At 41.7% G+C, this 25,334-nt stretch overlaps 1 protein-coding gene across 6 annotated transcripts in view; it reads right to left on the bottom strand.

The window, feature by feature from the left end:
- Positions 1-25,334, bottom strand: part of unc5a (unc-5 netrin receptor A) — a 184,068-nt gene that overhangs the window by 31,236 nt on the left and 127,498 nt on the right. For 4 of the 6 annotated variants that reach the window (XM_060892717.1, XM_060892716.1, XM_060892720.1 and 1 more), the window contains 2 exons: positions 23,523-23,690; positions 13,451-13,615 (listed from right to left, as the gene is read on the bottom strand). In XM_060892717.1, coding sequence (XP_060748700.1) covers positions 13,451-13,615; positions 23,523-23,690 — 333 coding nt within the window. The remainder of the gene's footprint in view (positions 1-13,450; positions 13,616-23,522; positions 23,691-25,334) is intronic. The other 2 variants (XM_060892719.1, XM_060892718.1) reach the window with 1 other exon arrangement.

Consider the following 25,334-nt stretch of genomic DNA (forward strand, 5'->3'; position numbering starts at 1 on the left):
CAGATGAATCAGAATTCCGGACACGTATCCAGATTGAAACTGAGACCGGTGCTAACACGCGCACTCAGAATAAACTCTTGTACCTATAACACAGAGCGTTATTGACGTGTTCTTTTCTGAGCTTTGCTCTTTCTGTCTGCGTTGTGTTTGGATTGTATCGGGGCTTTATTCCTCCGGAGAGCGGCCGTAACGGACTGTGTGTCTCACCTCGCAGCTTGCTACATCAGCACTCCTGAATTTTTACGGCTGCTATATTGAGCGACACACGCTCCCAAAAGGAGGAGAGACAGAAAGAGAGTGGGCGAGAGAATAGAAACAGATTTATCTACCGCCTTTTTGCCTCTGCGGAGTCTGTGGCCCGCGGTGCTGAGACTGACAATCACATGGAAAACAATCCTAATCAGCGGTGTCAGTGGGAAATGGGATTTTGTGACGGCCGTCGTTGTGGCACTGCGGCTTGCGTGTGTGTGTGTGTGTGTGTGTGTGTGTGTGTGTGTGTGTGTGTGTGTGTGTTTATCGTATAGCAAGTGTCAGCGGTTTAGAATTGTGCTCTGAGTCTATGACTCGTTTGTCCCAACAGCACACACTTCCTCACTCCCAGTGTTCCAATTAAATGAAATTAGATATCAAACCCTAAATAAAGGATAATTGAAGATTTAAATCCTTGAAGACCAATAAAAAGATTTCATCAGTTCTGTATTTTAACATTACAGACAAACAGCTGGTTATGTGTGTGTGTTGTTATCGGTGTGTATCTGCACGTGTGTATCTATATATATATATATATATATATATATATATATATATATATATATATATATATATATATATATATATGTGTGTATTTGTCTTTCTGTGTGTGTTGTTTGTTGTGTGTGTGTCTGTCTGTCATTATCGATGTATATCTGCATGAGTGTGTGTGTCCTTCATGATCGACGTGTATCTGCACGTGTGTGTGTCTGTATTGATCTATGTGAGTATCTGTCTCTCTGTGTGTGTCAGACTGGTTATGTGTGTGTATCTTTGTATTTGTTTGTTGGTACCTATGTATATCTGACTGTGTGTGTGTTTGTTTTCATGTTTTTATAGCTTGGTTATAGCCATGTGGTTAGGAATATCTGAATGTCCGTTTTTTGTTTTTTTCTTTTTTATAGCATTTATTTTATATTTTATTTAACAAATCTATGTAGGATGAATGGATGAATGGATGGATGGATCTCATTTTAGGTCAATTTTTGGTTTCTGTGATGAAGGTTAGCGTTAGCTTTATAAAAAGCCAGAAGGTCCTCAGAAGGACAGTGAGACAAACGATTGTGTGTATGTGTGTGTGTGTATAGACGCTTTACATCTCTCTGGCGATGCAGTGAATGTGGTATTGTTTGAGTAACTTGCAGACACACAGCTTTGTTTGTTTTGATTCCACAACAGTGAAGTTGTCAAAGGAAATGATTCTGTCGGAACTCGCCCACCATCTCCGCCAAACAACATCAACAACAAAAACAACAACAACAACAGCAGCAGCATCTCCGCCACAATTAAGAGAGCTGCCAATTGCAGATCTGAACGCCGGCATCGGTCTAATTAACCCGCGTTCCAAGTTGTTAATTGCACCCTTAATTGTAAAGTCTAAAAAAATATCATCACTTTCTTTTGTCAGCCGAGTTTTCAGAAGTCTTAAAGAATCAGAATGTACAGTCTTCTGCATTAAACAAATAAGTCTAATACATTGTTTTAGCCAATCGTATTTTAGTACGCAAATAAAGACCCTGAATGTAGTGTGTAGGGTTAATATTAATCCGTTAATTAAGAAAATAAAAGACTTTCAGCATCAGATTGGACTGTTTGGTTGAAGCAGGAAGTAGGTCATGTGTCGTGGAATAAATACAAAAGGATCAAGCTGTCATAAGAAACCCCGCGATGTTACAAGCGAGTGTGTGTCTTTCACATCCGACACTCGATCTCTTTCTTTTAACCGGGTGCATTCGCATTAGAGACTGATAGAAAAAAAAAAAGAATAAGGTTAACAACCAAGTGCAGTTTCTGAGGAAAATAAATAAAAAGCATGAACCTATACATCTTTCAGGAAGTGTGTCTCTCCCACGTTATGTCCATGAGAAACCAAGCTGAGCTGCAACCGGATCTCTACTTGCGAGCGGAGTGTGTGAGAGAGAGATAGGGGGTGAGAGAGTGATGACGAAGGCGTAAACAGAGAGAGAGTCTACAGGTGCTGGGGAAGGATAAGCTGAAATAAAACCCGGTGCCCTGCGGCGAGGCTGCACACAAGGCGGCGAGCTTTAGAGCTGATTTCGTAGGTGTCTCGCACATGAAAGCTTCATCACTGTTGACAGTGATAGAAAGGTCCTAATAGAATTAGCATCGCTGATGCTAGCAGGTCAGAACAAAACAGGCTTGGAGGTCACTTCCTGTTCAGGGGAGAAATCAGGTTGCACCTTTGTGTTCAATGTGTGTCCTCCCAAAGCGGACCATGCACCACACACCTTTGGTATCTCTCTGTCTGTCTCTCTTTTGCTTTCCCCCTCAGTTTCTCTTTGTTCAGAATGGGAGCTCCTTGAGCTTATCAGAGCATCAGTAGGCCGTTTTTATCAGAGCCAGCAGGTGTCACGTGCCCTATTCCTCCAGGCTAACTATAGACTCGGCTCTGGGATACATCGATCTTTTTGTGCGCAGTCTGATAATTGAAAGGATGTCCATCACGCTTTAATTGACAGAGCTAATCAGGTTTTAGAATTGGATAGATTCTACCTAATTCAGCAGCACTGCTCCTCTCCTCTTTTGACGTGTCCTCGTCCTTTCTCTTTTACACAAGAATTTCTTTTCCGCTCAGATAGGAACTGATATTACTCTTCTTGCCTGGGCTGTTTCTCCTTCTAGCTCTAATCTCCACAGCTCAAAGACTGTAGCGTAATGGAGACCTAGGCCCTGCAGTGAGACTGGTGTCTGGAGGTGAAACAACCTGGACGAGTGAGTCAGGCGTGAGACAGAACGAGAGAGAGAGAGAGAGAGAGAGAGAGAGAGAGTGGAGAATTTCTCTACTAAGTTCCCTTCGGTGTATCTTGCATCATCTGTTAAGTTTTAAATCTCCCCAAGCTTCTTCCTCTAAATACTATGCAGCACTCAAAAATAACACCTCATAAACACTTTCAATCATTTTCATACTAAAACCAAATTCTGTTCTCTGCATTATATTATAAAGTGGAGCTTCGCTAATGAAACACATGACATCGAAGGTTTCATCAACATCATCGTATGTACGTCATCAGTCAACAATCAGCAATCCGCATAATAAAGGATATTTTAGTGCCGTAAATCTGATTTGAAAATGAGTCGGCTTTCGGTATGAGATGATTTCGCCTCTGTTCGGAAGATAAAGGCTTCAAATGAAAAGAGCAGAAATGGGTTTGAGATCATCTTTTACTTGAACCACCACTGTGGAGTGTGACATGACAAAGACATTCAATTCTGGACATGGACACAAGAAAAACAGGCACAACTTTGGTCTCTGGGGGAAAAAAGAGAGTTAGGATGTTCTCTTAATCTAAGATGTGCGGCAACAATCCATGTGCATGTTATGACTCCAGAGTTGACACATGTGACAATTATGTCTGCAGCAGCTAAAAAAGAAAACGTTTATTATGACTAGAACACAGCTGGATCTGTTTCCCCTCTTTGATCTTATTTTTCATAAAAACTAAAAACACATTTCTTTTGCAGGAGACTTACACACATCCTTTCTGCTGGTTTATCACTACTGATTGTAGTGTATTGACTTCCTCACTCTCCTTCATCACGTCCTTTGAGAACAGGTATATGCATTGCACTGAATGAAAGCCCTGTATGGGATTACAGTTCCCCAAGCCCTGGTTGTTTTTCACTACGTCCGTCTGATGAAAACCCGAACAGGAAAGCAGGCAATATCACACTGTCCACACATCCTACCCATCCTGAACTTCCACTGGAACAGGATCTATAGAAGCTGCCAGTAGGATAGTGATTAATTGGCCCAATTTTCCTCTCAAGCACTCGCACGGTTCAGTTTTCCTATGTAGTGAAAGTAGTAAAATCTATTGGCAAGTATAGTGCTCAACTGGGAAATGCTACATTCATCCTTACTAAGATATGAGCACCATATATCTTGGAGCACTGTTGAATTTTTGATTCTGATTGGTCAGAAAGTGTTGATTCAGTAAGGAATAAAACACTCGATAAAAATATAATCGTCTCTTAGGTGGTAACGGTTTCGTGTTGAGGCACAAGACCGACACATTGTTCACTAACTTTTTGATAAAACTGATAAAAAAAAATAATGTTTTATTTCTTGCTTAAAGCAGCCAGAAAAATTCTTACAAAACCCAAACCCAAACCCCATCAAGGCATCAAAGAGATGCCCCTCGTGAACAGAATCAATGGCTCTTTCTTCGTACCGAGCTGCGTCCATAGTTCACATTTGACATTTTGGAAAGTTCCATAATGTCTCTACACAGAAACAGATTGTGCAGAATTGACCGTCAAGCTTGATCAATGTGTATAATGGACAGAAATTTATATTTCATATCTGTTGGGAACAGTCTTTGAAAAGAATTATAAAGTGTACCCAACAAGAGCAACGGGTCACCAGTTCTTTAAATCACACCAATCTCTCTTTTGCAGAGGCAGAATCAATACTAGTCTTCAACACTCACCAGTGGCTGCACACTTGCACATTAAAATCAAGTCTACCAGAACATTGTATAAAACTCAATAGGAAGCCCATCTACCCCTGGGGGACGGCCCAGTGCTATTTGAAAAGCAGCAGACTTAAGTTCTTGTATGGTTAAAGAAAGATCTAAAGCAGTTTTATCTTCTGGAGACAGCTTTGGTACATCAGACGATAGCATTTCTGAACACAGCAGCACTTCCCAGAATTTCCCCAAGGCGGAGGAAGTATGGCCATTAGTCATGAACAAAATACACACTTGTTTACTTTCTTTACAAATGCTTTTCTAACCCAACAAAGAGAATTGCTTTCATGCATTCATTTTTTTAGAGAAAAAAAAACCCCGAATAAGCCGAGATCCCACAGTAAGCCATTTTACTGTGCTCTGAGATACACAAGTATCTTTGGGAAATCTTTCCGAAATCTGTTTGGGAACCTTCTCGGTTGTAAAACTCATTGTTTTTTCCACATTGATATTGTTGTGCCCAAGCGCTAGCAACACCATTCTAGTCTCTGATGCACAATTTGGCAGTGTAACAATGGCACTAATGACACATTCAGCTGTATTATTTTATTCCTACCATCTGAAATAACTTGACCTTCCACTTTTCTGTTCATCAATTACCAGGTGCAACAGATAAACGAGGGGTGGTATAGTGGTAACTGTTACTTACTCACAGTTGCGCAGTCCCACTAAGCATCACATTTTCTCCCAGGGTGTACTTTGGGATTCCTCCAGATTCCCTATTTTCCTTTCACTTCCCAAAACTACAAAAAAAAAAAAAAAACCCGTTGTGCTAGCTACTCTAAATTGCCCCTTGTGAACGCCTCTGTGCATTTTGCCCTGAAATAGACTTGCTGCTCCATCCAGGGTGTATTCTCACCACCTCACTGCCCCAGTATATCCAGACCAGGATATAAAGTGTGGATGATCAAAGAAACTATCAAGGAAAACTAAACAGATCTATTACAATTTTAGCATAACATAGCAACCAGAATCTCCCATCACCTTGATCGAAATATTTAAACAATGGGATTTGTGGTCCTCTAAATGTCAAATCAAGTCAGAATCTAGAATTATATCACTTACTATATATCCAGTAAACCAGGGAAGAATAAAAATGTATATATGTATGGTATAAAATGTGTGGCTCAGTAATAGCATCCCTTTCTACAACATCTACTGTTCTGCTTCATTGTCAATATCATTATACCTTCCCTGAAAGTAAATGTTTTTTTTTTCCTCGGAAACACACTGTTCAGCCCTGAGAAACTTGGCAGGATCAGAGAAGCGGATAGCCAGTGAGACATTCTTTTTCTCCTTGGTAACAATCCATTAAGTTGTGCAAAAGTATATGCATCTGCTATCTGCGATGATGGAGTTTCCAGTGAACAAAAATACTTGTCTCCGAAAGGAGAGAGATGTTTCAACATTACTCAACAGTGGCCTTGACTTCAGCCTCAGCCCCAGACTATAAAATAAAATAGAATAATGTTTTATTCTTTTTGCAGTTCAGCAACTTCCTTCTTTGAAGACACAATAGACAAGCCAAGGGGCACAATTTGAAGGGAAAATTTTGTAAATTTTGAAGGAGGAATCATCACTAAACAAGGGTAGCCCACCATGTGTCCATTTCATTCTAACATTTTATTAATACGGATGTTGGTTTTATCCAAAGCGACCAACGTATGAGACGGGATACAACTGGGTCTAGCTCAATGGCAGATTGAACAGATGACAGATGAAGCTTAGCAATGGTAGGATTTGAACTCCACAGCCTTCCAGTTAGTAGCACAGTGCATAATCTACAGGACCTCTACTGCCATACAATGTTGGTATATCACCTTTAGCACCTAAACATACCAGAACCTATTCACAATGCAGAGTAATCAAGTAGGGAACACAATAGTTATTCTGCTATTATTAGTTATTATGAATGAACAAGATAAAGGTTCTGGTATGTTTAGCACCTAAACATACCAGAACCTTCATCTTGTTCATTCATTTCTGATATCAACACTTTTCTTATCACACCACAAAACCACATATCCTCATTTTCATAGTCTTATCACCAAGATTCCTCCTGCTCTGACGACCTGCATTGTGAATACTACTGGTGCACCATTATCTTGAAGCCACCATGAAAACCTGTGATAACTACTAGGCAAAAAAAAACTTAAAAGCAGCTAGAAGCATCCTTGTGATTCTCACACTTAAGAAGGCAAGGGGAGAAAAAAGAAAAACAACGGGGTACCATGAGCTAGGAAACACTTTCTTACAGATTTCACTCAGGCCACTTTCCTCCATCACTACTGGGGTAAAAGTCTTCACTCACAACTATAGAGCATTATCACACACTCCCTGAGAGGCTTTCCAACCTACAGGACTGAGTGAAAGAACCTTTCTTTTGGATCTTGTTTTGATCCCTGGCGTCATGCTGAAAGATGGTGGTCCAAACTCAAGTTGGACTGCAATGGGGTCATGTGCGCCTCTACTTGAGAGTGAGGACCTTTTGTAAAAAGAGTCTTTCTCTCTGATAAATATGAACCAGCGGCTACCTCAGGCGTTATTGGAGAACATTCGTCATGGGGAGGTAGAGATTTTTCATCCCTGAGGCTAGCGCTGGTCTTTCATGTCGAGATGAATAATGGCAAGCTCTTCCGTTTGTGGAAATATGGCTATTAAAATCTTCAAGAGAAACGTCTGACCACCGTGGTGGCTCTGCATAATGCAATCTTTCACGTGGTCTGAAACATAGGGTGGAATAAGCTAATGGATCAATTCTGGACAAGGAAATCAATTAAACTTCATCCTGCTGAAATCACCATGAAGCTTATTAGGCAGAAAAAGAGCAGGTTAAAAGGTTACTGTGCTATTTCAAATACGCAATTACTGCTAGACCACCAGAAATGGGTGCTTGTACTGTCTTCATTAGTGCAGTTGCATAAATGAGGGTGGTAATGAAGGGCTTCCACATTCAGCTCACCCCCCCAAATCACCAGCCTAATGCCCTCCAACACCTGGCCTTGATTTCAGCGCTTGGCCAACAGCCAACCCATTAATTAGCCTCACGTGCAGCACAGCGGTTTAAAAGCAGGATGTTTTGTTGGCACCAAAGATTCCTGCTGCTCGACAGAAACACTAAGCACACACATACTGCCTGCTTGGGAAATGCAGACACTGCTGCTCTGACGTGAAGCGTCCCTACAACAAGGCTTTGAGCAAACAATCAAGTCTTCCTTGCCCTGAGCTCCTTCCGAGGAAGAAGACTAATGCCGCAACCTTCAGATCATACTGGCACTCTAGTTTATTTTTATTCTGGAATATAGCAGGAAGTGGCCCATGACAAATCCTCTTGGGCTGAATGCTCGTGCTCTCTCTCACACTCTCTTCACTTGAGGTTTGGAGCTCTGGGAGCAGGCTGAGTCCACAGTCTTTATTTGACTGAAAGTTTCCCCGAGCAGCTAATTATAGCCAAAAAATAGGAGCTGTGGTGCAGAGAGGCCAGCGGCAGCAGGATTTCTGCTTATTGCGATATATCACAGGCTTATTGTCTATGGACAATCATTGACTGGGAACAGATTGCGACAAGAATTAGTGCCGATGTCCTGCCATTCTGCTTCACTAAAGAAATTAAAAAAAAGTCAAAGAGGAAGGCAAAATCTGTCAGTGTGTCTGTGAATGAGGCATATACAGTATAGTTATATTGTATATATATTTCAGAATACCTTATTCTGATTGCTCAGAAAGGCCAGATTAACATGTAACTATGGCAAACACAGGGAATACTATAACAGTTTCCTGTAACCGTCAGAAAAAAATGGAATAACATTTCCGCTTTTCTTTGTAGCTGTGTTTTTTTTTCCCCGTCTTGTTAACTTAACCCTTGCGAGGGAACAAGCATTCATATCTAATAGAAAATTCCTTTCCGAAATATGACATGTAACTTTGAATGCGTAAAATGCATGATGCAATATTGCTGTGGTTTAAGAGAAATAAAACGCTGATTATTTTTCAATAACAGCACGCAGCTAAAAGTTTTATTCCTTACATAAACTATTGAGCAATCCAGAGAGTTAAAATAACAATAGCTTGGTGATATATGCCTAGCTTAAAGCTGCAGCCTAATGCCCTTGGATGCCACATCACCGCAGAACGACTGATTCAATCCGGCAGTCGATGCTCTATACTTTGCGAGTGTGTGATGGTGTGATGTGATTTAAACAGGGTTATGTGTGTGTGTGTTTATAGTCTTCAGTGACTGCAGCAGATGAAAAACAAAATGAAAATAGGTGTTCACTAAGCCTCCATGCTCGACTGACTGTAAGATGAGATTGCGTTATGGGTTACACTGATTTAACACCGGGGAGTTTCAGCTGAAATATTTAAATTCTTGTAGTCCTGTACATTCAATTCTTAAAGTCATCAACCAACCCCTTCAAAAACACCAAGGGCTGGGATATTGCTCATCAAGGGAATTAGCCAGCATCTACTGTAGCGTAACTTGTTTACAGTAGATAACATGTGCTACAACTCCTATGCCATGAGCTTGATTATTGCATACTGATGAACATCCTTACCTTCACAGAACTGTAGTGTTTCTACAAGTCAATAAATAATTAGTGCGCCACGGTGTTGGGACACTGGGTAAGGTTTTAAGCTAGTGATCGGAAGATCCACCGATATTCAGCTCTTTAGTACTAAGCTGTATCATGTTGTAGCTGCTGCTACAACTGGTCTGAGATCTGACAAAGGCAATGTTGGAGTTTAGAAGAAAGACCATCTGCATCGTCTGCCTAGTTAACTTGTAAAGTCTTTTAATTTCTCCACTGGTGATAAAGTTCCTTGTACCATCGCATCCTCATCTCTTGTGTACAATTCAACAGCTCTTGACTCCTGTTTACAAAGAAGAGCTGTTAGTGGAAGGATCTGTCAAAGTAGAAGCTGTGCACAACTCACAAACAGCCCAAGTTCTCAGAGCCACATTTTACAGTTCCACATATTCATTTAGCTGATCTGGTAAGCAGAATTATGGACTTGCTTTATATATATTTATATTTCATTTGGGTAAAATGGGGGGACACACGGTGGCTTAGTGGTTAGCACGTTTGCTTCACACCTCCAGGGTTGGGGGTTCGATTCCCGCCTCCGCCTTGTGTGTGTGGAGCATGTTCTCCCCGTGCCTCGGGGGTTTCCTCTGGGTACTCCAGTTTCCTCCCCCGGTCCAAAGACATGCATGGTAGGTTGATTGGCATCTCTGGAAAATTGTCCGTAGTGAATGAGTGTGTGTGCCCTGCAATGGGTTGGCACTCCGTCCACGGTGTATCCTGCCTTGATGTCCGATGACGCCTAAGATAGGCACAGGCTCCCCATGACCCGAGGTAGTTCGGATAAGCGGTAGAAGATGAGTGAGAGATTTGGGTAAAATAAAAATGCTGTATGTATCCTTCAAAGTCCAACTGCCATGTTGCATAGATCTTTTAGCATACCGCTTTGAATGGATCCGCAGTTTGGTCCTCCGTGTCAAACTGAATGGAATCAGGAAACAGCTGAGGTTTAGAAGAAGGACCACACTTGAATTTCAATCAAATAACTTACCAATAAGTTACCAATTCATATGAATTCAACAACTACAACCAAAGAGTTTTGCTTTGTCTAGTCAAAACAGAAGCTCTGCAAAACTCCTGACCAAGTGCCAAAATCTGGTCAAGTGTCTCTGGACATGACTTATGTGTTAAGATTTATCTCTGGCTTTGACAACCCAAGTCAGGTTCATACACAACAATCAACACCTGACGATACTGTATGCTTTTAGTGTAAAAACTAGGGTTAGTGATGTCTCTTCCCTTAATGTCACTGCAAATTTAATTTTAGTCTTCATCCCTTTCTCTGTTTACGTTGTTGTTTTGGTGGTTTTGTACCAAACTTGACTTGCTTTTTTATCATAGTAACGTAATAATCTCCGCCCTAGCTCCTACACATACAAATTTTTTAGTTTTGATGGAGAATCCCGAGAACATATATATTTGAGAATATATGCGCTCGCTCTGGCAACATGTTGGTGATCTTTCTGACTGGCACCTCGACCAAGAAACAGATGAATACAAAACATCTCATTTCCATTCTTTCGGTATCACCTCAAACCACCGTGGAGGATTCAGGTATGAACTCTATTTTGGGAAAAACAGAAAGCTCTCATCACACCTCCATTCATCCATGAAACAGAGTCTACGCAACTGCTCTTTTTATTTCTTTCACCCTTTTTCTGTTTAAGATACTGTCCCGATCACTCAGAGACACTAGCAAGTGGGCTGACTTGCTTCCTGGAAATTGGACGTAGCACTGATTATCAGCATTATATGTAAAAAAAACCAATGTGAACTTTTTATAACTAAGCTAGTTTCCAAACACAGTGGACTAACTGCAGTGGAATATGTATAATACTTAGTAAGGATTAGGGAGTAAGGATTAGGGAGTAGGGATTAGGGAGTAGGAATTAGGGAGTAGGGATTGATTAGGGAGTAGGAATTAGTGAGTAAGGATTAGGGAGTAGGGATTAGGGAGTAAGGATTAGGGAGTAGGGATTAGGGAGTAGGAATTAGGGACTAAGGATTAGGGCATAGGGATTAGGGCATAGGGATTAGGGCATAGGGAGTATGAATTAGGGAGTAAGGATTAGGGATTAGAGAGTAGGGCGTAGGGATTAGGGCATAGGGATTAGGGAGTAAGGATTAGGGAATAGGGATTAAGGAGTAAGGATTAGGGAGTAGGGATTAGGGAGTAGGAATTAGGGACTAAGGATTAGGGCGTAGGGATTAGGGCATAGGGATTAGGGCATAGGGTGCTGTTTCAGACACTGTTTTATGTATGGAGTCTGGCTGGACTGTACAGAGTTCAGCATTATCTCTTTACAAGTTTGCATAAAATGGCAGAGTGGTTAAGCATGCAAAAATGTAGGCCATTATTTTATGCAAAATTCTGTATGCAATAAATAATTGAAGCGTGTTTTCAGCTATGACCTGCTGACAAACTGAAGCCGCCGAGGAGAAGACAAAGAACACATCTTCCCTGAGTCTGCGCTCCAAAAACTCAGGTTATATAGCAGGTTTTAGTAGAGAGCAGGGGAGGAGATATCCGGAGTAAAAGTAGAAGAGGAAAAGAAAATAAAGAGCGGAAGAATTAAAAAAAAAAAAAAAGAAAGATAGAAGAAAAAAGAAATGAAAAGAAAAGCGATAGCTGTCAGAAGAAGAACAGGAAAAAATAAGGAAACTAAATTCATTCTACTTAAATTGATAGGGAAATGAAAACGGTGGTAAAAACACAGGGTGAGGGTAGGAAGGAGAACAGGAGAGGAAAATGGATGAGGGAAAAAGTATTAAAGAAAAGAGAAGAAGAGGAGTGAATGGATATAATCAAAAAGGAAACAAATGATGGAGAGATCAGTAGAAAAAAGTGAAAAGGGGAAGGAGAAAAAAGTAGATGATATAAAAAGAAAGCAAAAACCTGAGAAAGAGGAGAAAAGGAGAGGAAGAAGAAATTAATAGAATGGAAAAGAGAAAAAAGATTAAAAGAGGGAAAGGTCAAGAGAAAATAGGATTAGAAAAAGAAATGATGGGGGAAAAAAGGGAAGAAAAAGATGAGAAATATGAGAAGAAAAAAAAAGAAAAAGGAGAGATTGGGGCGAAAGAAACAGAAAAAAAGAGAGAATGAAACACATAAGGTAAAAATCAGAGGGTGTGAAAATAAAAATTTAATTGCCGGGGAAAGAGAAGGAAAAGGAATGAATATGTAAATCAGGAGAAGCTCATGAAAGCAGAAAGGGAAATTAGGGGGAAAGGGAAAGGATGGGAAGAGGGAAGGAGAGGGGAAAAGGTCAGGCGGTAAACAAAAGGAAGGGAAGGGAAGCAGAAAAATGAAAGAGAGCAAAAAAAGAAATAAGTACTGGGACCAAATAGAAAAGGTCAATGGAGGAAGAGGAAAGGAAACGAGATGAGATGAGTGGACGGCGGAGGAAGTCAATCATGCACACGAGATGAACGACATTAGATATGATCCACCGGGGATGAGAAACTCAATCAGATATATAATCAGATCTGTTCACACCGCAGTCCAAAAATTAACAGCTAATTTCATCAATTATTAAAACACACACTCACACACAAAATAGAACAAAATAAAATATAAATTACTTCATAACTGTTTGGGAAAAAAATCTTTTCATGCTTAATTTTATCGATTCGTTTTCCGCAGATAAAAGCATCTCAAACGTAAAAAAAAAAAAAAAAAGCACAAAAACCTTCCCAAGAGACTTAAGACTTGTATAAATAACATACTGTATGATTGTGAGGTTTGCTGTTATGGGACAATAATCAGCCCTCTGGTGGTGTAATGTGCCGTGACATTAATTAACGTTACTGCTACTGCCCTGACATTGGTCGTTTTCCAATAAACACATTCCAACCGAACTAAACTCAGATCCTTTACACTAAGCTGTTACTAACGAAATGATAACGCATCAGAATGAGAGCATTAATATAAATTGTGTGTATATGTCATTTTTTTTTGTTCAAACAAACACACATAACTCAGAGCTAAAACGTCTTGGTTAAAGTAACAAATTCCCAATGGTGATTCACTGCATTTGTGTAAAACTGTGTAAATCTGTGTAGTGTGTGTGTATATACTGTATGTTAGTATTGTATACGTGTGTGGGTGTGTGTTAGTTGTGTACTCACTCTGTGGACACTGCTCGCTCGTACAGTTCAGTGACTGGAGGTCGAGACCCTGACACGCTTTGCCTCCTGTACCCGGGGCAGGCTGGGTGCATTCCCTACTCCTCCACATGGTGCAGTCGGCCCCACACGCTGACCACTTACTCCACTCGGTCCATCCTCCGTCCACTAATACACCCACCCACACACAGACACAGACACACACACAAAATAAATAGAAAATAGCATTACTGTATCATAAAAGCATTACAGGCAGTATAGAATATAAGTGGTTATTACAGGTCTGTGCCTGAGCTGATTTAGCTCCACACACACACACACACAACATGTGCAAGCAAACACACAGACATTTTTCTCTCACTCAGTCTGCCTGCTTGTCTCTGTGACTAGAACAATGTGGTTTGCACAACCTATATCCAACACACACACACACACAAATTTTATGGCTTATGACCGCCCATTACAACTAAGCAGCTCCTATATGACCTACAGGTAGGTTTAAAATGCCCTCACAAGCTGGTATTATGGGAATCAATCAATTAAAACGGGCAGGAAAGATGGTTTGTGGAAAACATGCTGCTTGTTTGTTTTGTTTGTGTGTGTGGGTGTGCGTGTGTGTGTGTGTAATGAAACTCATGAAATTTCCTATTTCTTCCCAAGGTTTCGTTCTTGTTATATGGCGTCCAGGAGGATGGAGCGATCGAGGGCATGAGCGGCCTCAGGAAGGTTACCACAAGGCTAATGAGCTCTCCTGGGGGTACTGCGATATTATTTATTTATTTATTTTAATAATAGTAACAGAAGCCTACCGAAAACACGCGTCTCGTACTGACCCCCCTCATTAATCCATCCAAACACACACGACAGCTTATTTACTGAATGGCTCCGACCTAACACCCCAACACTACAGCCCAAAGGTCATGGCTCAGCTGAATAACGGGTTTTAAAGAACACATATCTGTGTGTGTCAGGGTCATTAGGAGAGGAGCGAGTTGTCCATCAGTAGCGCTTATGGACAATAAAGATGTTTAGTCACAGCAATCCTGCCGGGAATGAATTAAAAAGGTGCCAAGGGTTTAATTCGGCTCTGTTAGATTATTACTGCTGGTGTGTGTGTATGTGTCTGTGTGTGTGTGTGTGGTGCTGACGAGGCCTTTGGTCAGGATCCAAACTGTTACATTTGGCACAGAAAGTGGAACCAATCACATAATTGTCCTTGTATGGCATTGAGCGGAGCCGTGCGTGCCTTATTAAAGCGCAAGGGCCTGATGTAAGCGGGAATTAGGGACAAAATGAAGATGAACGTTCGAGCGTTAATCGTCCGTTTCAGGTTTCACATTTGCGCCAAGAATCTAAAATGGAGGTGAAAATAAAAAGCTAGAAGGGAGATGGAGGAAAGCGTTGAGTTTTTCATTGTATCTTAATGTAACAAATCCAAAGATCTTTTACCCCTGTTTCACCAGCCCAGTGTTTAGAACAACCAGCTCACATTTTGGCTAGTATGATGTACATTGCTAGTTTGAGCATAAAACCCGTTAAGTTAGCAAAAAGACAGGATCAGGTTCCTTATTGTCTTAGTTTCAAAATTAACACCACGGTCTCATTTCAACAACACACAATACTCAGATTTCAATAGGAGGAAGGCTGCTTTCTCAAAATGTCTCACACTGTGAGCATCTTACACTGTAACCATAACAACACCTTTACCATCTCATGCTAAGTATTAGATGACTTACTAGCTTAGCCTTGCCACTTACAAATCTTGAATTTGCTCACTAAAAAAAGACCCCTTTTTTCTATTCTGTTGTTCTTTGTGATCTACAAATCATCCCAATAATTCATGATATGCAAATGATATAAACCATGACAATGCTAACACATGGCAAAATATATCGGACATCTCTGATTGGCTTACATCACTTTGATTGACAACCATAGAAATGCCATGTAACATAGTGAGAGCTAATACCTGTTTTTTTTTTCTCCATTAACAGTCAGATAAAGAATTTATTTTTAGCCATCCTGGGGCCCTTGATGGAAAAGTCAGCTTTTTATTGTAAATGGTTGTTTACTTCGCTCCAGTTTGGATGCTCTGCATGAGCACTCTTTTAGCTCCCGGAGCAGCCATTTAATTTCCTGTTCCTTAAGAGCTACATGCAGACTGGCACTTGTAGACATGTCAAACGTCCAAATCAAGAGAGACTGAAAGGTAAAAAGCGGTGAAATCGCACTTGGTAAAATTCTGGCTTTTCTGAAACAGAAAAATAGCGCTTGTGATGGCCTGCTGACCTCAACGGCTTTTCTCTGGACAACATTAGGGTAAATGCTGCAAGGTTCCAATCGTTCGGTGCTAGTGGGGGAAGGAAGTGTGTGTGTGTGTGTATGTGTGTGTGAGAGAGACTCAATAACACAGCAGCAGGTCTGATCGTCATGTCATCAAGGACAAAGTGGAAGGGCGTCCCTGCTGCTCTGTAGCAGGACGGCAGGAGGGCTATTACAAATCAAAAACCACAGAGCCACCTCCGGCCATCATGTCCTTCCCAGGACGTAAAAAAATCGGTGAGTAAACTTTTCACAAATTGCTGAAACTGTCCTAATTTTTTTACAACATAACTCTGCAGATTCATAACAGGAATCGAGTTTATTGTTTGGAATTTTATCTTTTGGTGTGGTTATCTCTGTTGGATTGACTGAAGCAAGCATTGCCTCTGTGACCATCAGACCCAATGAAGGGGGTGTGGCCTCGGTGTCTATTAGACCCAATGAAGGGGGTGTGGCCTCTATGCTTATTAGACCCAATGAAGGGGGTGTGGCCTCTATGCTTATTAGACCCAACGAAGGGAGTGTGGCCTCTTTGCATGTCAGACCCAATGCCGGGGAATGGCCTCTGTGCATGTCAGTCCCAGTAAAAGGGGTGTGGCCTCTGTTCATGTCAGACCAAGTAAAAGGGGCGTGGCCTCTGCATACCTAAGACCCAGTAAAAGGGCCTGGCCTATGTGCCTGTCCTACCCAATGATGGGGGTGTTGTCTCTCTGCCTGTCAGGCCCAGTGAAGGGGGCATGGCCTCTCTACCGGTCAGATTCAGTGAAGGGGTGTGGCCTCTGTACCGTTCAGACCAAATTAAGAGTACAATACTATACTCACTAAAGACTAAATAGGGACACTAGACAGAGAATCCATTAGACTTATTAAACTCTACCTGGGAACACTCCATAGATAGCCTATTGCACACTACACCCACTTAACACTACATAGGGACTCTACATAGAGAATCTATTGTCCACTTCACTCAGTAAACAATGCAGAGGGACACTACATAGAGAGCTTATTGGATAGTACAATAAATGGGGACAATACAGAGATATCCTACTGTCCGTTTCTCTCACTAACCCCTCCCAGACACACTACATGGTGAGTCTATTGTCAACTCACTAAACACTACATATGGAGCTTGTCCCAGTAAATACTATCTAGGGACACTTCATAGGTAGTGTAATGAACATTAATGCTAATCCCTGCCTCCCTCTTCCATCAAGCAGAACCGTTAGTCCCCCTCCAGACTCATCACAGGTGAAGATAAAAAAAAAAAAGCACAAGTCTCTAATCCGTTATTACATTTCCCTCCGTTTGCAGTCAGGGTAATGAAAAGTAGTGCAGTAGATGCAGGCACTGAAACGTTTCTGAAAAAACACCCCGCTTCCCTGTACAGAATCTTGAACAGATCCACGCTTCTTCACACAAACGCAGGCACGCAAGAAATAGCAATATTTTACCATTTGATCTATTTTGGTTGAGCTGCTGCACACAGCATACACATCTTCTGTGCTGAGCGTGCGTGTTGCATGTGAAGCTATGCAGAGTCAAAAACCCAGTGTGAAGGAATAAAAAAAAAAAACAAAGATGATGCATTGAATGGGAAGGCCAAATGAGAAACTATGGAAAGCAAAAAAAATGGAGGGAAAAGAAAGAGGTGAGAGGGAGTTCAACTTGTTCTGTGCTGAAATCTTACTATGCTGAATTTTATTTGCTTCTTGTTTGTTTTCCAATGTGCTTCACTACACAGGATCTGATCAAGAGCTGATTCAAAATGCATTCCTGTGTAATTCTGAAGGCCACTCTGAGAATGACGCAAAAAGCCACGCCTTCTACTCTGAGAATGAAGCAAAAGCCACGCCTCCTACTCTGAGAACGAAGCAAAAAGCCACGCCTCCTACTCTGAGAATAAAGCAAATAGGCCACGCCTCCTACTCTGAGAATGAAGCAAAAGCCACGCCTCCTAATCTGAGAACGAAGCAAAAAGCCATGCCTCCTGCTCTGAGAATAAAGCAAATAGGCCACGCCTCCTACACTAAGAAAGAAGCAGAGGCCACACCTCCTACTCTTAAAATGAAGCACAGGGCCATGCCTCCTACTCTGAGAATGAAGCACAGAGGCCATGCCTCCTACTCTGAGAATGAAGCACAGAGGCCATGCCTCCTACTCTGGGAATGAAGCAGAGGCCACAACTCCTACTCTGAGAATGAAGCACAGAGGCCAAGGCCATGCCTCCTACTCTGGGAATGAAGCAGAGGCCACACCTGCTACTCTGAAAATAAAGCAGAGGCCACGCCTCCTACTCTGAGAATGAAGCAAAAAGCCATGCCTCCTACTCTGAGAATGAAGCAGAGGCCATATCTCCTACTCTGGTAATGACGCATTTGAAGGGTCAAACTGAAGCATTTAGACTGAATGCTAATCTATTTGCATTATATGGAGGAACAGAAGCTTGAAGGTGCCCTTTTGTTGTGCTCCCCCCTTTTTTATATTTTATTTTATGATATTTCAATTTGCGCACGGTTGATGGACTCAAGCAGGACAGACGTGACACACAAAAGCAGTTAGCAAACAAAAGCTGTGAAACGCTAATCAGTGCCGGCGGGTGTCGACTCTCACAGGACCTTTTACAAATGAAACGCCACTTTTTCATGGCCAAAAGATGACAACCTGAGTCGATGCTGACACTTTCTCCAAAAGCTATTATATCTAATTGCTAGTGCTAGGAAAAAGTGTGTGTGTGTGTAACTATGCATAAGGTATGTGTGTCATTGTTATGTCAAATGATTTAGTGCACAAACACAGACATGCTCACTCTATCAGCACATGTCCCTATGTCCCTATGTAGTGTTTAGTCAGGGCGATGTCCAGCAGACTCCCTATGTAATGTTTAATCAGGGCGATGTCCAGCAGGCTCCCTATGTAGTGTTTAGTCAGGGCGATGTCCAGCAGGCTCCCTATGTAGTGTTTAGTCAGGGCAATGTCCAGCAGTCTCCCTATGTAGTGTTTAGTCAGGGCGATGTCCAGAGACTCCCTATGTAGTGTTTAGTTAGGGCGATGTCCAGCAGGCTCCCTATGTAGTGTTTAGTCAGGGTGATGTCCAGCAGGCTCCTTATGTAGTGTTTATTCAGGGCGATGTCCAGCAGGCTCCTTATGTAGTTTTTAGTCAGGGCGATGTCCAGCAGGCTCCCTATGTAGTGTTTAGTCAGGGTGATGTCCAGCAGGTTCCTTATGTAGTGTTTAGTCAAGGCGATGTCTAGCAGGCTCCTTATGTAGTGTTTAGTCAGGGTGATGTCCAGCAGGCTCCTTATGTAGTGTTTAGTCAAGGCAACATCCAGCAGGTTCCTTATGTAGTGTTTAGTCAGGGTGATGTCCAGCAGGCTCCTTATGTAGTGTTTAGTCAGGGCGATGTCCAGCAGGCTCCTTATGTAGTGTTTAGTCAGGGTGATGTCCAGCAGGCTCCTTATGTAGTGTTTAGTCAAGGCGATATCCAGCAGGTTCCTTATGTAGTGTTTAGTCAGGGTGATGTCCAGCAGGCTCCTTATGTAGTGTTTAGTCAGGGCGATGTCCAGCAGGCCCTAGTTTTGCTAAATACACATTCATGCATTGTATGTTTTTGGAGGATTCGAGTTCAGTGCAGCATATGTGTGTATGCGTGTGTATGCGTGTGTATGCGTGTGTGTGTCTAGCTGCACTGCATGACGTCTCTGATGAGTGGTGTTAAGCCTAAAAGAGCCTCTTCAGCTCACTGCAGACCTAAACAACGTGACTCAACGGACACAAGGATCATCAAGATCAATGTAGCTATTATCACACACACACACACGCACACACAAAACCACTAGCTATACAGACTTATAATGTTACCAAAGTGTTAGTGCTTAGTAATTACAGAATCTCACACACACACAGAGTTTTATTACATAAAGCACTCTCTTTACATTATTCTAATGTAGTCAGTGAGCGTCGGATCAGCATCCAAATGATTAAATGATTAATTCCTCTGCGATGCTGCAGTCTGATTACACACGCCGATGCTTTATATTCACAAGGCTCTGTTGACTTCGATGCTTGCCGTCAGACGTTAGCAGCGACTGTACCACTGATATCCGTTTAGATCCACGTAACCTTGTGGAATGTTCCGGAAAGTTAGTTGCGCTCACGATGGTGAGCTATGGTCCTTAATGTTGTATCGGAGAGAGATGTACAGTACGTTTTCTGAAAATGTCATCTGCATAAATGCTAAATAAAAATACTGCCTCCCATACACACACACACATTCACACACACAAACATCTTCAGCAATCGTTTATCAGAGCTGTGCGACGTTTCCGTGTGCAGAGCTGAGCTGTTTTTGGGCACCTGATGCCAGTCAGCAAATGATGATTTATTCCTGTTGAGCTGGCTGCCGGTGGCTTTGATAAATCGGGATGAAGTGTGTGTTGTGATTTTTAGCGCCCGCGGTTGTCCGAGCGTGTGTTTGTGCGGTGATGAATGTGCATGAGATGGTCTCTCTCTCTCTCTCTCTCTCTCTCTCTCTCTCTCTCTCTCTCGGGTGAAGGAGCTGGAGGCGAGCGCAGACACTGGACACTGCAGGTGCTGCGTTACATCTCCAGAGCTGACGGATCTCTCTCTCTCTCTCTCTCTCTCTCTCTCTATTATTCCTCCTCATTCGTTTTCCTCAATCGCTTAAAATCACACACACACACACGCGACTTTTTCCTTTAACATTCAGTTCACCCTTTTTGAAACGATTACACAGGATGACACGATTCACATGAAGGTGTTTGTAATGTTTGCAAAAATGTGATTAATTAGAACCAAAATTAAAAAAAACAAATAGAAGCACAAAATCAAAATGGCTGCCTGGTTAGTGTTAATGCCACCCAAGCATGTAACAAATGAAACGCAAACTCAGGGAGGATGATCTACGAATATATCTAAATCCTCCATCTGCATGAGCGTCTCTGAAAGCATCTTTTTTTCATTTAATCTGTTTGTTTTGTTTTTTTTAAGAAATCTGTTCAGCTAAATTAAAATAAAAATCTGTTCACATGAATGTTTTCAAGAAAAACAATCTCCAAAATAAAAAAATCTCCATCCACACAAAAATTGCTCAGGTGTCCGGTGACCGTCCCTCAAAAACACCATTTTCATGCGGACAGGAAATCATTTTTTTTTTTATAATTTATACTTCTTTTTAATATTAAAGTTTAAACCATTCCATTGTCCTAAATGGGTTCTAAATTTAAACTTAAATACAAAAAAAAGTAGATTAGTTGTATAAAATTTAGAGAAACAGGAGCTGTGGGTTGGCAACCGGGGACTCAAACACGACATCCGCTTCTTCAGAGCGTTTCTTCTCTTCTCTGTATATAGATTTCTCTCTGTATTAAATCTTCCTCTTCAAGTGCAGTTGTATTTCCACTTCCTGGTTTCCTCTACCTCATCTTCCTCCTCCTCCTTCTCCTCCCTCGCTGCAGGATGATGCTATTTGTGCCCTAATCATGTGAAATCCATCCCTGTGCTGAAACCCCCGGTGGGCTGCTGTGATGCCCCTCGTGCCTGCCGTACTGTTCGAAGGCTTCGTTTACTTACTGCGTGGCGTCTTATTGAATTACACTGTGCGTTGCGTACCGAAACACGAGCTCAAGTTAAGTAGCTGAACTCGGACAGAGACAGAAAGAGATGGAGCTACAGCTGACAGATTCCATTTCCTCCACCGTTTGGTCTATGTTGTCTTTTTTCCTTCCTTTCCGCCGGGCACTAATGCTTTCCTAATGCTGTTTTAGCGATGAACCGTGCTGCCAGGACTGGGTCGTGTCTCCGACATCATTGTGGAAGCAAAGCACCAGCACCTCCATCTCAAACTGCATACGATCGATAAAAAACCGAGGGGAACCAGTCAGGTTTCTGTGTGTGTGTGTGTGTGTGTGTGTGTGTGTGTGTATTAGTAGAAACACACTGTGTGAAATCGCACACTAATGCTCATGAATGCACAAGCGAGCAGCTTGGCCGTATATCCCCGACTCTGGCTGAAGCACTGAGTGTACGTGTGGCAACAGCAAAGCACGCACAGCAAATAAAAAGCAGGAGGACTTAGCCATGAATAATAAACAGCACACACACACACACCAGGCCAAGCGACTGCCAACATGCTGAAAATACGACTAGCTGGTAAAACCGCTCCTTCCGCCAGGACGTGTTTCATATCTGCTTTCGAAGTTCACTTCATCTACAGTCTCATACAGCCGAAAGCTTGAATCTCTGATACTCTTTAAAATTCTTTACAGTTATTATGCCAGCCATTTTATATTTGACTAGCTGATTCTCAGCACAGTTGGGTATCGCTCCACCGCTACTGACTCCGGCTCCTGACTGATGTTTAAAGGGTTACAGCTTACTGTGGAGCTAAACAGCGCACTGTTAAACTGATGATTTTTTTTTTCACCTCAGCGTGGTTCGGTCACACACAGACTCCGCCTCCTGATGCTTGTTTCCTATTTAAATTTAAACGTATGTACATTTTGTACATTTTGTTCATTTATTCATTTTATATCCAAAGTTACTATATATGGTTTAAAGTTACTTATTTATTTTAAGCAATGCGTTCTTACAGTGCCCCCTGGTGGCTGGGAGGCTCAAAGTGATGATCTTTATCTCTAATAAAGTTTACAGGGTGATGTCACTTTTGGCCATAAACATTCTTTCTTTCTTTCTTTCTATCTATCTATCTATCTATCTATCTATCTATCTATCTATCTATCTATCTATCTATCTATCTATCTATCTATCTATCTATCTATCTATCTATCTATCTATCCATCCATCCATCCATCCATCCATCCATCCATCCATCGCAAACTGTCAGAGAGCGACGTCCTGGCTGGAAATTTGATGAAACTTTTCAGCACACTTTCTATGAAGGCCACGTTTAATGATCAGGTTACGATGAACTACAAGCCCATTTAAGCCACTCGATTAAAATTCTTTCTAAAAAAAAACTTTATGAAGCATTAGAAAGGGTAACCGTATGCGATATGAGGTGTGAACTCATTATAACATCAGTTCTAACACAATTCTCAAGACCGGTCACAAAACCTGTCCTATAAAATGAAAGAAACTGTAAAATTATTACAGTATAATACAGTATGTCTAATGTGTTTTGAATGCGTTATAACAGGTTATGCCTGACGCATGTTAGCATTAAAATGTGTCCAAGACATTATAAGGTGTAATAAGCGTTGTGTAAATAATGAAGAATTACACTACACTATGAATGTCTAGCATGTTATAAAGATGTTATAATGACATAATATAGCCTTCATAAAAGTGTCTTTAAAGCAGGACTGATAAACTGATGTTTAAAGCAACTGAAACTGATGCTGTTTGCTGTCTGTTGTTCGTCTTTCGAGCTCGGGGTGAGTGATGTGCTAAGCTTTCGCTTAAGTTTCCGTTAGGCGAGTCGGTGATCTGGCAATGAAAGGAAAGAGCTTGGATGACAGAACGACGTAGCGGTGGGGAAGCTGAATGACAAGTCAGAGGCACAGTGAGGCACAGTGAGGCACAATGCAAAGAGACTTGTGGCACACACTTCCACCACTACACAAAAAAAACAGCTTAGACCAGATTAGCATGGTACTGACGGCAGATTAGCTTAATTTCGTCTTGTTAATCCAGTTATGCTAGTCTAAGCTGGTTTTTTTTGGTTCAGCATTGTTGCCACTCGGCGCACTAGGAAGCGAGCACGAAGGGCGTTTACCTGGACAGGTGGCCGTGCAGGCGCTCGTCTGGACGCTCTGGCCCTCGCAGGCGGAGCCTCCGTTCAGGGGGGCGGGGTTAGTGCAGCTCCGGCTCCTCTTCTGCCAGCCGCGGCCGCACACGGCGCTGCACGCCGACCACGTGGCCCACGTGGACCACCCGCCGTTCACTGCTCGCCCACCAAAGAAACCAACACAGCAAGTCAGGGAGACCCGACGAGCAACACCTTCAACCCTGCCTTAGTTACTTACAGCAGCTCGTACGCAAACCAGTCCCTCTTTCCTTCATTAATCGGTAATGTTGTGTGTGTGCGTGTTTGTGTGTGTCTGTGTGTCATTGTGTCTAGCAGAGTTTATCAGAGACTTCAATATTTTAAGAACAAATTACTAACACACACATCTCTGCAGACAGAAAAACAATCTCCATACTATTTTATTTGTAGCTCCTTTTTTAAATAACTTGGTGTTTCTTACGTTTCTTGCTCATATACCAAAGCAACAACGCTTTCTATCTCTTGCTGTTCTAGAAACCCCTCGATCAATCAGAATGAAGAATTCATCGCTGTTAGGTGTATTAACGCTGAAGCTCATGCTTTATTTATTTTCCTGATACTTCATTCCCATTGCACCAACATGTGTTGTACATTATAGATGACAGAACAAACTTTTTCTATACAAACATAAAGCCTTCGCCTTTCTCTCGTCCTCATTATAAAGTTTTTTTCCAGAAACATTGTGTGCGTTCTCGGAACTCTTTGACCGGGACTTGTCTCATTTCTAAGGCTTAGCGAAAGAATTTATTAAAATAAATATTGTTTGGTGTAACTTCTTGTATTTTCCTGACGGTTGCCAGATTTCTGCATGAGATAGCGAGAGAGAAAGAGAGAGAGTGATGTCATGCTATCCAGTTGATTTCGTGTTGGCAGTGATATTGCAGTCAGACTATGTAATCGGTATAAGAATAAGGAAGGAGCCTCCAGAACCATAAAATTGTCTGCAAAAAGGTGGAGGTTTCTCGCTACCATTACAAGCTGAGTATTTTCTCACTTATTAAGTAATAAAGGAAAAAAGAGTGCGAGATGAAGTAAAGACTGTTTGTAGCTGCTGGACCATAAATGATTAACAGTGAACTAGCTCGAAGTAGGTTGTTGTCAAACGGCTATGGGTCAAGAGGAAGAAACCAGTTATCTGATACCAGTAACAGTAATTCCACTCCCCTCCTCTTCATCACACCACCCTGTCGTTTATTGTAAAATTCACTATACATTTGATGCAAATGAGCAGCATTCAATAGTAACTTTTGATTAACGATGGTGAACAAAGGTTATGGAAAATAAGCAAACAAGGAGTGAGTGTTACTAATATTTTGTCACACACTGGATCAGAATGATTAAAGGAGCAGTTTGTCATTTTTGGAACCCTCTGCTGCCTGCGAAGTGGACTGCAATTTTGGAAAAATTAAAAAAGAAAACAACCCTTTGGCAAGACGTTGTCTTCTCTTAAACCCATCGTGTCGTTTCTACTAACTTCAGTAGAATTTATAGTTTGTGATTTACAAACAGCTGAGATAATGAAGTAGGCTAATGCTAAAGCAATGCTAACACTTATGCTAAAGCTAGGCTGCATTCTTAAGTAAAGGCAACTCTTGGATTTTTTTTCTTTATTTCCCCAACAAAATGGCAGCGCTGTGAAAATTAAAGCACATCCTATCGCTCTGTTGCCCTTGTCAAGCTACAACAGCTGTAATCAATCAGCTTCTTTAACGGCGCCTCCCTGGCTGAACCACATACTGATTACTCGATTCAAAACACTCC

Source organism: Tachysurus vachellii, chromosome 18 (assembly GCF_030014155.1).
Source record: "Tachysurus vachellii isolate PV-2020 chromosome 18, HZAU_Pvac_v1, whole genome shotgun sequence".
Classification (NCBI taxonomy): Eukaryota; Metazoa; Chordata; class Actinopteri; order Siluriformes; family Bagridae; genus Tachysurus; species Tachysurus vachellii.